The sequence below is a fragment of the Larimichthys crocea genome, chromosome XXI (genome assembly GCF_000972845.2).
Source record: "Larimichthys crocea isolate SSNF chromosome XXI, L_crocea_2.0, whole genome shotgun sequence".
Classification (NCBI taxonomy): Eukaryota; Metazoa; Chordata; class Actinopteri; family Sciaenidae; genus Larimichthys; species Larimichthys crocea.
In genome coordinates this window covers 16241431-16253594 of record NC_040031.1, presented here as the reverse complement: position 1 = coordinate 16253594, position 12164 = coordinate 16241431, and the positions used below count along the sequence as shown (strand labels likewise).

The 12164-nt window shown below is 40.5% G+C and overlaps 3 protein-coding genes across 4 annotated transcripts; all 3 read right to left on the bottom strand.

Moving 5' to 3' along the window:
• Nucleotides 1-28: 28 nt before the first annotated feature.
• Nucleotides 29-3247, bottom strand: LOC104924331 (cholesterol side-chain cleavage enzyme, mitochondrial). Its single transcript, XM_010737648.3, has 9 exons — nt 2868-3247; nt 2491-2646; nt 2201-2400; nt 1894-2097; nt 1646-1806; nt 1392-1558; nt 1210-1288; nt 922-1113; nt 29-826 (listed from the first exon to the last, which is right to left on the bottom strand). The coding sequence occupies exons 1-9, from the start codon at nt 3137-3139 to the stop codon at nt 704-706; spliced, it is 1554 nt and encodes a 517-aa protein (XP_010735950.2). The 5' UTR covers nt 3140-3247; the 3' UTR covers nt 29-703.
• A 124-nt stretch (nt 3248-3371) lies between these two features.
• On the bottom strand, nt 3372-8423 carry stoml1 (stomatin (EPB72)-like 1). Its single transcript, XM_019272222.2, has 7 exons — nt 8134-8423; nt 7015-7121; nt 6777-6926; nt 5840-6043; nt 5550-5760; nt 5269-5469; nt 3372-3722 (listed from the first exon to the last, which is right to left on the bottom strand). The coding sequence occupies exons 1-7, from the start codon at nt 8288-8290 to the stop codon at nt 3526-3528; spliced, it is 1227 nt and encodes a 408-aa protein (XP_019127767.1). The 5' UTR covers nt 8291-8423; the 3' UTR covers nt 3372-3525.
• A 949-nt stretch (nt 8424-9372) lies between these two features.
• LOC104924343 (photoreceptor-specific nuclear receptor) lies at nt 9373-11728 on the bottom strand. 2 transcript variants are annotated; one of them, XM_019272242.2, is made up of 8 exons: nt 11567-11728; nt 11336-11486; nt 11113-11216; nt 10719-11015; nt 10328-10515; nt 9997-10237; nt 9812-9917; nt 9373-9675 (listed from the first exon to the last, which is right to left on the bottom strand). In XM_019272242.2, exons 1-8 carry the CDS (start codon nt 11640-11642, stop codon nt 9543-9545), a joined length of 1296 nt encoding a protein of 431 aa, XP_019127787.1. In that variant the 5' UTR covers nt 11643-11728; the 3' UTR covers nt 9373-9542. The 2 variants fall into 2 exon arrangements, with proteins under 2 accessions (XP_019127787.1, XP_010735963.1); XM_010737661.3 differs by having other exon boundaries at nt 10719-10982.
• Nucleotides 11729-12164: the final 436 nt, after the last annotated feature.

Sequence of the window (12164 nt, the reverse complement as noted above, 5' to 3'; positions counted from 1 at the left end):
TGTAATAAAAATTCAATATTACAAGACATATTTTTAATCATTTTATTCATCAGAGGTTTATACAGGTAGGTTTTTAAAATACTTATTCCATGTGCACATGGATTAAAGGTTCTGTACATTCCAGTTTTATATGTTGTACACACAGAATACACATTTCCATTATAACTCACTAAGTAATATAATTATTGTATTCACTAGGTTTGGAATTACTGAGGTAATTTGTTCGTGCATGTTTTTAGCTTTTTCTTTCCTTTCCGTCGCCCCACCCCTTCTCTCCACCCAAATCTTTAATCTAGCTTTATTTATTATTTATATTGTGGTGTTTTACGAAGTCCTTTACAATTAACTGTGATAAAAGGTTACAGAAATCAGCCTTTTTTATCTGAGAACCCAAAAACAGAACGAAAAAAAGAGCTGTATGGGCTCAGTAGCAAAACATTACATTATGTCTCACTGATTTTGTGCACTAGGATGCTAATGGTGATATTCAAAAGTCACCACTGTGGTTAATGAAAGTTGTTTCTGTGATTATAGAATGCTCAAAGGGAGGTAATGTAAAGGTTAGTGTAAATGTTTTCTAATCTGCTTATTGCTCATTCATTTGACAGCTTTTGTGAACCTTAAACTTCCAGAGGTACAAGACTTGACCCTTGTACCTTATTCAACAGAAAAAGCCACAACAATACTTTCAGAAAACTTGGTGTTATCGACCATTATCTAGAGGCTTCAAAGTTAATATTATAGGCTTGTCTGGTAAGAGAATGAGCTCAAAGGTACTCTGCACTTCCACATGGCGCTGTTTCTCCACTCTGAAGTTCTCGAGCATCTGCAAAGACAGAAGATAATGCACACAGTTAATATGCTGCGTAAATGAGCCACGGAATGGTGAAACTTCGCTTTATTATTATCCGTAAGTCTCACATGGATAAGGAAGATTTGCATCTCTGCCTCAGCTATTCTGCGCCCTAAACACTGACGGGGGCCGAAGCCGAAGCCCAGGCTCCTGAAGTAGTGTGTCTCTGTCCTCAGCCAACGGGAGGGCTGATACTGCTCCGGACGAAAAAACACTTTGGGGTCTCTGCCCATTGCATACAGCCCTAACTGGACCAGAGTCTAAATACACAGAAACACAGAAAAACACAATAAAAGTAAGCAGTGCAAAACTGTGTCCATAAAAATGCTAAAATAGAAAAATATGATTTGACTTACCCCTGCTGGGATGTGGTAGTTTTGAATAATGATATCTTCTGCTATGTATCTTTGCAAACTCACTGCAACTGGATGTAACCTGAGGGATCAAAGTAAGAAACTTAGACTTTTTGTACTGTACAATGTGGTGGAAGGAAACAAAACATCTCCACATTATACATCTGGCATCGCTATTTTTTCACCTCAGTGTTTCCTTCAAAGCTCCTTTGACCAAAGGAATCCGCTTCAGCATCTCCAACATGTCTCCCTGGCTTTCAGCCCGAGCTGCAGCTACCTCCGCCCTCAGCTCCTCCTGGAGGCTGGGATGTCTAGCTAGTTCATACAACGTCCACTGCAGCGTTATAGAAGTCTAAAACGTACAAACACACATGAGGCAGTCTTAATAAAGCTGGAAAGAAATCACATCCTGGAAATGAATGATTTTAGTTTTTCTCACTGTGTCCACTCCTCCAGCCATTAGTTCAGTGATGCTGGCCTTGATGTCTTCAATGGACAGCTTATCCAGCATGAGCAGGCTAGCCAGGACTCCTGGGTATTTGTTTGATGTGCCTGTCTCCTGACGTAACTGCCTGTAGATGTTATGGATGCAGCGGTCCGCTGATGCATATATATATAATAATAAAGAAATAAGAAATTGCACCATAAACACTTCAAACTGAAAAAATATCCTAGTTATCCTCTTACCTTGGTTGAAGATCCCATCCCAAGCCTCCACGTGGTCTCGCCACACCTTTGCTCCAATCTGTCTCAACAGCCCAGGAGGTATATACAGCATGGGTGAGGTAGTCTTGAACATGAGGGTGATGCAGTCAATGAAATGCTGAGCTTCAGGGTCAATGTAGTCCAGCATCAAACCCAAACGCTCCCCATACAGCACTGAGCTCACAGCTGTACAGGACAGAGTAAACATGAGAGAAAGACAAGTAGGCACTGGCATACACAGTGAGTGAAATAAATTATACTTATGCAGAGAGACAAAAGTCAGTCTTACACTCTAATGCATATTTAAAGAGTTCCTGAGAAAGGTCAGTGGTCCATTTGTTCTGGCCACTTCGCTGTATCTTTTTGTGAATTCTGGCCACAAAATCTTCGCCAACTTCCTCCAACAAAGGCACAAAGTTTTCCAGCACCTTTGGACAGATCACCTCCTTGTTGAGGATCACACGGTTTGACCTCCAGTCTTCCCCATTCCTGTGGAAAGATTATTTATTTTTAGTTATCTAGTCAAAGTATTTGTAAAACAGAATTTATATGGTAGAAGTGGATAATTATAGCACTTACTTGAGTAAAACTCCATATTTGCGATTCCTGTAGTCTCTGTATGACGTCCAGGCTTCAACTTTCAACCTTTTAGGATAATGGCCCTCCGCTTTGAACAGGATAGCAGCATCTTCAGGATTGATGATATTTACACTTTCATAATAACCTATTTTTTCTCTGACATACAGAGTGAGAGGGGGGAAAACGTTTTTTAGAAAGCATGACCTTGTGAATCATGTTTATATTTGGACCAAAAGATAGTTTCGAGTTGGTGACGTAATTCAAAGTCATTTATTTAGTCTACTTAAGTTACTTAAGATAAGCAGTGGACAATAAATGTCATGGAGTTATTTTATCGTTTTCATTAAGAGTTATGCCACCTGCTTTGCCCTCCTTACCTGTAAATGGGTCCAAATGTGTTGAAGTTCTGCAACATGATGCGGTGAAGGTTCCTGAAGCCATCCAGTTTCCAAAAATTGTACAAGTTGGCCACCCCGTTCTTCCACAGTCCAGGAATCTCACTGAAAGGCCTGACGATGCTGCCACTCTCTGAGTATGCCTGTCTGACCACTGGTAAACTGCTGCTGCAGCGCACACCTGTTGTTGTCAGCGATTCAATCCAGGATTGGGGTAGCATCACAGGGTTACGCCAAACACTCCACCTGGCCATCCTGACAATAAAAATGCTCTCTGCTCTACCCTCAGCAGTAACTCTGGCTCTCCCAGGGACATCTGCTGCAAAACAAGGAGGCTGGACTAAATAGTCAGCCCCCCTTGCTGTTCTGATCAAGGCTTTCCAGTTGAATCAGTTGAACGTTGAAGCCTGATACATCAGCACCACAGCATGTCTGTGCATGTTAAACCGTGTTATCTACTGAAAAGGTTTATCTAGTACAAAAACATTCTGCAATAATTTGCTTTTATTGTATAACACAAGACCATAACAGAATTTCACTTCACTTTATCACACATGTAATCAGTGCATACATTACAAACATTTACTTTACAGTCAAATTAAAGATTCAATAAATACCCATACAAATCTTACTGTGTTTGCTATTTCTTAAGGAGCTTAATGAGTTCTTCCAGCTTCATGGCAGTCTTAATGTCTCCTTGGATTTTAAGTCTGCCACAGGTGTAAGCAGCAAATGGCCGTAGCTCACCCTGGAACATGGCCAGAAGGTCACTTTCACTCATACTCAGTGTCACATCTGGCTCTCTGCACAAGGACCCGGCTCCAGCTTCACCAGCACCTACAGAACACACAGAGTGATGGACAAATTTATTTATGTCTCTATGCTTTTATTTATTTAACCAGATAAAAAAAAACATTGAGATTAAGACCTCTTTCACAAGGATGACCTGGCCAAGAAAGGCAGCAGCATACGTCATAACAATCAAGACAGACGAACAACAACAACAACAACAAACAAGCAGCAAAATAAACTCCCACAAAAACATTAAAATATTAAAATACTAAAGATAGCTTGGATCCATTTTTTCTAAAGCTGGCTGCTGACTTAATTGCTGAACCTCTAACTAGTATTTTTAATCTAAGCCTCAGCACAAACAAACTTCCTAAAGTTTGGAAATCCGCTTTTGTCCTCCCACTGCTAAAAGGAGGCGAACCCTCAATCGTTAATAATTACAGGCCTATCTCTAAATTATGTATTTTTGCCAAAGTATTTGAAAAATTGGTCTGTGATCAATTGAGGAATATTCTAAATCCCCTTCAGTCTGGTTTTAGGAAGCAGCACAGCACTGTTACTGCTGCCTTGAAAGTTATTAACGATGTGTTTGAGGCATTGGACTCAAAAGTTCTGTGTGGATTTGTTCATTGACCTGTCTGAGGCATTTGATACTGTGGACCACAATCTCCTGTTACAAATTCTCTTCAAGAATGGCATCTCCAAACAGGTTGCCTCTTGGTTTGCTGATTATTTGGCAAGTAGGATACAATGTGTTCAGATGGCTGGAGTTAGCTCCACCTTTTCTTGAGGTCACGAAAGGTGTACCTCAAGGCTCAGTCTTAGGACCCATTCTGTTTGCATTTTACATTAATGATCTGTGTGCAAACATATCAAATTGTTTCGCAACTTAATCCTAAACTTGCGTAAGGGAGCATGTTTAAAAAGTTTAAAGTTTTAAATCTCTTTTGAGTAAAATTCGTGGTTTAGTTTTGGGGAGTTTGGCATTCCTGACCATTACAATGGCACAGTGGTCACTTAGATTGTTCCCGAAAACACCAACATCAGTATACCTGTGGGGGGCATTTGTTATTATAAGGTCAAGGAGCGATGATCTTAAGGAGTTTTTAATGTTGGGCTGTCTATTAATTAATAAGATTTAAAGAATCACAGATAGATTTCAAGCCATATGAGGCTGATGACAAACAATAAAGGTTTAGATCCCCCACTAAGACAAACTCTCCAGAGTTAAAACCTGAGACACAGTTATTTAAGGAACTTAGAGCCTGACTGCAGGCTGCGGGAGGCCTATAACAGCCCATGACTGTAAGGAACCGTCCCTGTTGAAATTCAAGTTTCAACGCCAAAAATCCAAACTGTTTGCTAATGGACACAGAGGAGAGGAGAGTAGCATTTGTTTTTTATATAATAGGCAACACCTCCACCTTTCCTGGGACGATCACAGCGGAAAACACTGTAACCATTAATAGAGAGATTCATTTGTTTCTGTTTACCACAGACACTTGAGCATCATTAGACAACTTGCACTGAGTTGCTGGATTTATCTCAAATCAGTGAAAATGTTGTATATTTACAACAATATATTGATTACCTTGGCTCAAATCCACATAGTAACTTTGATGTTGTCCATCTTCCAAGATTATGTCAAACTGGAAGCAGGCCCCAACCTGGCGGACCAAAGATTCAGAGAGCAGAAGCTTGACCCCGCCGAGCAGCTCTTCAGCAGAACCTGGTTTGGCCACAACTGCCTGAGAGGCACTGCTGAGCTCATCTGTAAAAGTTATGCTGTCCTCTGAGGAGTAAAAGCCACAGATGTATTACATTATCATGATGCATACATGCTGTACCAAAACAGTTATGTGGGGGGTGTACCTTGTTGATGCTGTAAACTGCTGCTGTGGCCCAGAAAGTGCATAGCCAGCTGCTGAATGGGACCAGTGAGGCCTTCTAGTCCAGGCACAGAGGGAGGCATGATGAGGGGTCCAGAGGGGCCTTCATCTGGTGCTTTTAGTAGAGAGCCCAGAGTAAGCTCTACCCTGTCCACCTCCAGCCCCCAGTGGCGAGTCAACTCATTTATATCCATCTGTACAGAGCAAGAAATGATGTAAGCGTGATGTGATACAGTGAAAAGCTAGCAGACAGTAGCTCCAGTGTTTTCTCACCACAAGATATTCTCCCAGTTTAACTCTCTCAGTTTGGATCTCCCTGACAGTCTTCTTGGCCAGGCTGTGGGTCAAAGCATTCTGTGCCGTCATCCTGGTTGAGGCGTTCAGGTCCTGGACTGATATTACGGACATGACTGGGTTCCAGATCCTAAACTGGATGTCTGCTCCCACCAACAACAAACCGTCATCCCGAGTAGTCACCTACAGTGGCAGAATTACATTTTACACGAACGCTAAAAAACACTTAAGCAAGGCTGAATATACATATGGCAAATGCTGACTGCTCAGAAGCAAGAGCACCATTAAGAAACAAGTCACCTGAGCCTTACACCTTTGTAGTGTAGTGTTTCAGTGCTGGAGTTGTGGCTAGTTTCCCAAAATTGCAAATTGAAAGTTTAATTAAAAACCTCATCATTGTGATAAATGCTTAACCTTAAAAAACAGAAATTTGCCATCAGATACACATTTGCATTTAATTATTAGTTCATGGGGGTAGAGACTGAAAGGCTAAACAATAGAAACGTGAGTAGGATAACAACACTAGAGTTCAGAGCTCTCCCAGTATCAGTTTACCTCCTCCAGTTTCTCACTATTCATCAGTGCACCAAGAGTGCCACCTGCAGGACAAAGTAAATCACACACAACCAACAGAAATGTTGATTGAACTTAGCACGGTCGATGAGCAACTACGACCCCTCCTCCTGCCTTCTGTGTCTTCGTCAGTCTTTATTATGTTTTTTAAGTCTACAAACCTCCTTCTATGCAAATAGGAATCTACTAAAAAGTTTATCTGAAGCTTAAGAGGAATCAGCAGTAAGTATTCCCTTATAAACTATATAAAACTTCCCTTAAGAGGATTTTAGTTGTTCTCAGCAGTTTTCAGTGTTATCCATCACAACAGCTAACTAATGATGAATGGAGTACAGTTGTTTACCTGGCAAGGAGGGATGTTGAAAGCACGGGTGCGCAGGTCTACTCTCTGCCACTGGTCAATGAGGGGGAGCACAAGTACAATACCAGGGCCCTTTGGAGGGCACACTCGACCCAGACGAAACACGACTATCCTCTGGTAGTTAGGCACTGTCTATGGACAAAATGAGTGACAGTTGTTTTTATGTTTGAAGTGAATGGACATGCTGTGGGAGTAACTATAAGAAATAATCGCAGCTTACCTTCAGTACGAACCATCCTGATATAGGAAATGTTACAAAAGTGCAAATGTAGACGAGAAAGATGACAATCAGGTTGCAAAACCAGGACAGCCATCCTTGAGTGGTATCTTAAAGAAAGAAAGAAAGAAAGAAAGAAAGAAAGAAAGAAAGAAACTCAGTCTTTACAGGTGTTTTTTAGTGAATCAGTCATGGAGAGGCCTACTCACCCTGTGTTGCATGAATTTGATTGTTTTTTTATGTTTAAAGTCTGTGCATATGAATTGTGTTTCATCTGGCTGTGAAGCACATTTCCCTCCTCCCTTAAAGGTGACAAAAAAAACACTATAAAATCTCTTGACATATAGCTGTAGCTGTAGCTATATAATGTTCATTTATGGTAAACCACTCCATGTTTGGACAGTGAAAAAGGTTTAAAAGGCAAACACTTTCATTATTTCATTTGAGGCTTGTCTGTTTGACTCAAGTAGACGGTGTATAGAGACGCAGCTCGACTGGACAGACTGGTGACGAGGGCTGGCTCACTGGTGACAGTGACAGGGAGAGGGACCCTGGACTGAACGCTCACCACCCTCTGCACGACACAAGTGTGTTCGTGGTCCATATCCTGCTCCACAAGCAGACTCAGGAACTCCTTTTAGTCATAGACAAATGCTCAATATCATTCATTAAATTAGTCTACAGCCTAATTTAATTGTACATATTTTTTTCTCTCCCTCTCTCTATTTGTACTGCCATGTCTTATTTATATATACACAGACATGCAAGAAGTAAATAGACACCTTTAATCTGAATTTGAATGAAGGTGTCTATTTACTTCTTGCATGTCTGTGTTTATATATATATATATATATATATATATATATATATAATATATATATATATAGAAAAAAAATGTACTTCTATGTTTTGCATCTTTTTTTTAATATAATTTTCCCTCTTTGCACGTTTAATTTCTCTAATTTATAATTTAATTTCATGCACAGGTTCAGTATCTCTGCACATATTTAATCTCTTAGCACAGGGGTTTGTTTAAATTCACATTTATCTTATCTTAGGTTCACTTTAAACTGTGTGTTTACTCTCATCAGCTCACTGTCTGTGTGTGTGTGATCTGCCTACCAGTGAAGTCGTTGTCAGACACATTGGGCATGTTGTCAAAGGAAAGTCCTTTGTGGTGTCCGGGCTGTGTGAAGCCATCTCTGTCCACGAACAAGCCAGGAGTCCTCGGACTGCTGAAGTCCCTCTGAGGCAGCAGCTGGTACGACTTGCTGAACATTGCTGCAGCTGTTTACTATTTAAGATATGTTCATATTCATCAGGCTCTGCTGAACGGCCTGAATAACGTGAATTAAGTTTCTCTTAATGACTTCCTTGTGTAACGTTGTTCCGTGTTTTGCCTCACTTCTTCTTCTTCATGGTGTTTACCTCCGGCTCTGTGTTTATCAGTAAATGTGCTCACTACCGCCACCTAACGTTACTGTAGCCAATGTGCAGTTTCCGTCCCAGGCAGGACATAAACAGGACCATGTTGATAAAGTTTTATCTTTCTCCAGTTTCAGATATTTTTTAAAATCAGATGTTACTGCAAAGGCTTCCCACAGTAAAAATGTGTCCGAGGCCATGGACAGTTTCTCAAGGATAACAAAGAAAACTGCTGATCCTGTCTCCTAAGCTCTTTAGCCATAATTAAACGTTGTCCTATATTCCAGGAGACAGACAAGGGATAATGTACAGCGAGACGGTTATTGTCTTATTATTGCATGGCTATTTACGAGGGAAATCAATATTTTGTGTCAAATTATTGATTAAAAAATGATTTTAATTTGTCCTCTTAAGTCCAAATGTGGTCCTGAGTTAGTGACCAGAACTGCGTCCATAACAATGGTCTGTTATACAGAAATATCAGATGTGTTACTCTTGCTTTTTGATAAATACATGACAACATTTTTTATATGTATTCCAAAAACATGGTGGCCAAACATTTGTGGCCAAGATACAGATACAGATTGAGACTAACAATTAAACAACATTGTCAGAGCTCTCTGGTTTCTAAATAACATCAAACATTTCTTCATCATTTCTGTACTGCAGTGTCCTGGCATATACTGTAATAATAAACTAAAACCATGTAATGATGTATTTAGTCCATCCAGAGATTTTATGTATAGTGTCTGCACTTCACTTTGTGTTATGTGTTCTCTTCTATTTCTGGAAAACCAGATAAGAAGGGAAGGGAAAAATTACAAAAGATGAACACAACAAAACAATACAAAATTTACATATTTATTTTGGACAGTTACCAACATTCAAACGCATTTCCTCATTTGCATACACTGCAATAAAATAATTTTCCTTGCAACTAAACACCAACACAAAAAGATCTGGTATGTCTGCAGTTCTTTATAACAAAATTGTAATATTTACAAACAAAATGATGCAATAATCACTTAATAACTCTTTGCTTATTTAATTTCAGTGCCAGAAAACGCGAGGGCTGGTTTTTGTGTTTTCTTAGCAGGTTGGCTTGTTTAGTTCTTGAACATGTCACACAGCAGCTTCTCCATGGGTGTGCTGCCAATGGTCCTTTGAAAGAACAGCTGCTCTATTTTCTGAGAGCTCACATAGTGGAGGGACGGCAGCAGAAGCAGCAGTCTCCCAAACCTTGATGAAAAAGAACAATGGGGGAGTGAACTTCACGTTTCTATTAAGACTTTTTTTATTGTCTAACTTCAAATATTCCAGATGTTCTTATGTTTGAATATCTTTGTGGTCTGTCAGAGAGTTGCATCAGGTGTACCTTGCACTTTGGTTGGGGTATACTGAATGTATGTGTTGACCTAGCAACACCTGTGACTGGTCCTGCAGATTCTCCACCTGTTCTGCATCTTTCAGGCTGCGTGTCTCTGCGAGTCAAACAGCACACTTTAGTCACAAAATCCAGTGATAAACAAATACACATTACTAAAAGAATCAACCTCTCACCTGGCTTGAACAGTACAATGGCTTTCAGGCAGGCAAACTCAGTAGGGTCAACAGCCAGGCCCTTGAAGCGATTAAAGACCTCTTCCAGGATGCGCAGGTCAGCTGTGGGAGGAGAAAGTGGAGTGTGCTGTGGAGGAGAAAGATCTGGCAGACACAGAAGAGGACAGTTGTCCATGGGTAAAGACCACTGGATGGCGCACAAGAGGAACATCTCACTCCAAGCTTCTTCAAGGAGGATCACCTGAGGATGTCACGGAAACACATTATCAGTGGCACCCATGTGTAAATCAGTTCAGTGAATATACAAAAAAAGACATTTTCTCCGTCTCACCTGGTCTCGAAATGGCAAGTGAGCAAAAACAGGCAAATTTTTTGCCCACTTGACAGACATGAAAAGGAGTCTTGCCGACGTCTCATATATACTCTCTGAACAGCTGGAGGTGTATGGGGACAAACGGCAATCAGAGGGAGACTGATCCCTCTCTGAATCGTTGGTAGTCACATCAATGTTTTCCTCCACTGTACATTGGAAAGATAGAGTCACAGAAGTGTTTAGACGACTGGGAGTAAAATACTGTTAGGTTTAAATATATTGTTATAAGACAATTCAACTTTCTGTGGCTTATTGCACCATCTAAGATCACAGCTACAGCAAACACCAAATGTAATTTTGTCCCATCAAAGTCAGTACTTGTCATGTCCACCTTGACATATGAGCTCACCATCCTCGGGTTCCAGCTTTGTGCAGGTCTCTGCAGTCAGTAGACTGACCATAAAGCGATGGTTGTTATTGGGGTTGCTGCAGGGCTGTCCGATGGCAGAAGTGGTGACAGAAGAAGTGACCAGAGGTCTGCAGATGACTGATGAGTATGCGGCAGAACAGGTGAGCTCCCGTGTTGTGGCGAGATGCTCCTTCTTTGTGTCCACACATATAGAGTCTAGACTGACATGTGCTGTGCTTCGGGGCTGTCGCTCATTCTGCACAGCTGCCAAAGGGACAGGTAAATAATCTGAGTCATCTGAAAGCAGTCAAGGCTTTAGATCATTTGTACTATGGCTGAAATTTTACATGAATAGATGTACTCAAAACAGTAAACTTATTCAGAGGTTTCTCACCATCTTTGTTCATGCCAGCTTGTAGACACTTCTTTAGTCGACAAGCTTGGCACTGGTTCCGATGAGCCTTATCTACAGGGCACCTGCCTGTTCCAGCCTGACACCTGAGATATTGATTTTAAAAAAATCCCTTAATAAGTATTAAGTTAAAATACAAATTATGAATTACTTGGAGTTTTATTTTTCTATCATATATTGCACATAAGATAAGAATATTGCTCACCTGTAGATGAGTCTTCGTCTCACACTGCGCTTAAAGAAGCCACTGCAGCCGTTGCAGGCATAGATGCCATAATGTTTACCACTGCTTGAATCAGAACACACTTTACAAAGCAGACCATGGCCAAGTGCTTTACCGGGGACGGAACTGTTTTCTGTAGGGCATAGAAATAAAAACTTTTTTTTAAAGTGCAAAACAATGTGTTATATTGCAACAATTAATCACCTCACTCACCTGCTTCAGTTCCATCTGTGAACCCGTTTGAATTATCAGAAGAAAACATGTTCATTTTGGTCATGTGGTCCTCCATTTGGACATGTGTTCTGATATCTGAACTTCACTTAAATAAACTGTTTTTGATAAATAAAAGATTACTCCCAGATGTATTTCCTCTTCTGTCTGTTTTGCAAGTCGCTTTGGATAAAAGCGTCAGCTAAATGAATAAATGTCTAAATGTAAATGTTCTGTATAAAGTGTTTTTGTATAGTTGTCTATTAGGATCAAATCATATTTTCATTTGAATTGTTGATAAACGACAGTGCTCCAAAAAACAAAATATAGGCTTTCCACTACAGCTTATAGTAGATTTCTTCAGAGATGATGAAGAGTTACTCCAGGAATGCTCGATGATATTGATCCAATGTCCTTTGTCTGGTTGTTTCTAAAGGAATAAGGGGTCAATAAAGTTACTACTTCTGCTTCTACTTCTCTCCTTCTCCCTGTGAGAATGAGTCTGCGAGCCTGAGTCGTCTGGGGGCTTTCTGAAGGAAGACAAGGAGATTATCACCAGGCGCTGTGTAAGCAAATGCTGATTCGTCATCCTCTTAATCTT

Coding starts and splice junctions, on each gene's coding strand:
- LOC104924331 (XM_010737648.3), bottom strand. CDS start 3,139: ATGGCCAGGTGGAGTGTTTGGCGTAACCCTGTGATGCTACCCCAATCC. Junction 1,289..1,391: donor GCTTTGAAGGAAACACTGAG/GTGAAAAAATAG, acceptor TTGATCCCTCAG/GTTACATCCAGTTGCAGTGA. Junction 827..921: donor TGCAAATCTTCCTTATCCAT/GTGAGACTTACG, acceptor CTGTCTTTGCAG/ATGCTCGAGAACTTCAGAGT.
- stoml1 (XM_019272222.2), bottom strand. CDS start 8,290: ATGTTCAGCAAGTCGTACCAGCTGCTGCCTCAGAGGGACTTCAGCAGT. Junction 7,122..8,133: donor GTCTGACAACGACTTCACTG/GTAGGCAGATCA, acceptor TCTTTCTTTAAG/ATACCACTCAAGGATGGCTG. Junction 5,470..5,549: donor CAGTTTACAGCATCAACAAG/GTACACCCCCCA, acceptor TTTACTCCTCAG/AGGACAGCATAACTTTTACA.
- LOC104924343 (XM_019272242.2), bottom strand. CDS start 11,642: ATGGAGGACCACATGACCAAAATGAACATGTTTTCTTCTGATAATTCA. Junction 10,516..10,718: donor AAAGCTGGAACCCGAGGATG/GTGAGCTCATAT, acceptor TCCAATGTACAG/TGGAGGAAAACATTGATGTG. Junction 10,238..10,327: donor ACTTGCCATTTCGAGACCAG/GTGAGACGGAGA, acceptor TGACATCCTCAG/GTGATCCTCCTTGAAGAAGC.